The 1,052-nt window shown below is 48.6% G+C and overlaps 1 protein-coding gene across 1 annotated transcript in view; it reads left to right on the forward strand.

The window, feature by feature from the left end:
- WRN (Werner syndrome, RecQ helicase-like) overlaps positions 1 to 1,052 on the forward strand; it is a 54,273-nt gene that overhangs the window by 29,124 nt on the left and 24,097 nt on the right. Inside the window, exon 22 of the mRNA XM_009999761.1 lies at positions 174 to 312. Within this exon, the coding sequence (XP_009998063.1) occupies positions 174 to 312 (139 nt within the window). The remainder of the gene's footprint in view (positions 1 to 173; positions 313 to 1,052) is intronic.

Below are 1,052 nucleotides of genomic sequence, written 5' to 3' on the forward strand. Positions count from 1 at the left end.
GTGATTTTGACTTCTGGTCTCTTCTTGACATGAGAACATGCTGGATTGCTTTTATTGCTGTCACCTGAAGGGTGTATTTTAATTAGTTACCACTTGAATGGACAATATTTGAAAGAAGGGGGAGGGAACTTGATTTGTCTGTGTTTAAGGTTGGTTTCCTTGGTGTGTTTCAGAGCCTCTTGTGCTGTCCCCAGTGTCTCAGAGAGAGGTCTCCAGGACTTTGGGAAGCAAGCCTATCAGCTGCTCTCTGCAGTCACTGCCCTGGATGAGAAGTTTGGAATTAAAATTCCCATTCTGTTTCTCCGAGGGTCTGTAAGTGATGATAAATCCTTGTATGTGTTTGGAAGGGTGGAAGGACTGGGAGAGTGTCCCTCTTAATGGATACACGTTATTGTGTGTATCACCCAATTATGTGTCTAGCACCTTTTTCTTGGAGAGCTGGATATCAGCAGAGAGGTGTAGTCCAGGTTTCATGAAGCTGTTCAGTAGGACTTCCCATGCAGCCAACTAGATTGTTGTCTTCAAAGGCAATGGCCATAAAAAGTCCATCTCCTAAGCATGTTGGAATTAATCCTGTGCACGCAGAGCAGAGGAACAGTTTCTGCCTCCAAGCTCTTTCCATCTTAGTTCTGTTTCTCTCAACAGGACAATGTTCAACCCAAGTGCTCAGATGAGAAATTGTACCTGTTGTTTGCCTGGTGTGGAGCTGGCCTGTGTTTTGTGGGTTGCTTTGAGTTAGTAGAATCATAGAATCACAGGCTGGTTTGGGTTGGAAGGGGACTCAAAGATCATTTAGATCCAACCCCTGCATGGGCAGGGACACCTCCCACCAGCCCAGGCTGCTCCAAGCCCCATCCAACCTGCCCTTCAACACCCCCAGGGATGGGGCAGCCACAGCTTCCCTGGGCAACCTGGGCCAGGCTCTCACCACCCTCACACTCAAGAATTTCCTCCTCATGTCTCACCTCAATCTCCCCTCTTCCAGTTTGAATCCCTTCCCCCTTGTCCTCTCCCTCCCTGCCCTTGTCCCAAGTCCCTCCCCAGCTTTCCTG

This window comes from Chaetura pelagica, unplaced genomic scaffold, assembly GCF_000747805.2.
Source record: "Chaetura pelagica isolate M959 unplaced genomic scaffold, ChaPel_1.0 scaffold1366, whole genome shotgun sequence".
Taxonomy (NCBI): Eukaryota; Metazoa; Chordata; class Aves; order Apodiformes; family Apodidae; genus Chaetura; species Chaetura pelagica.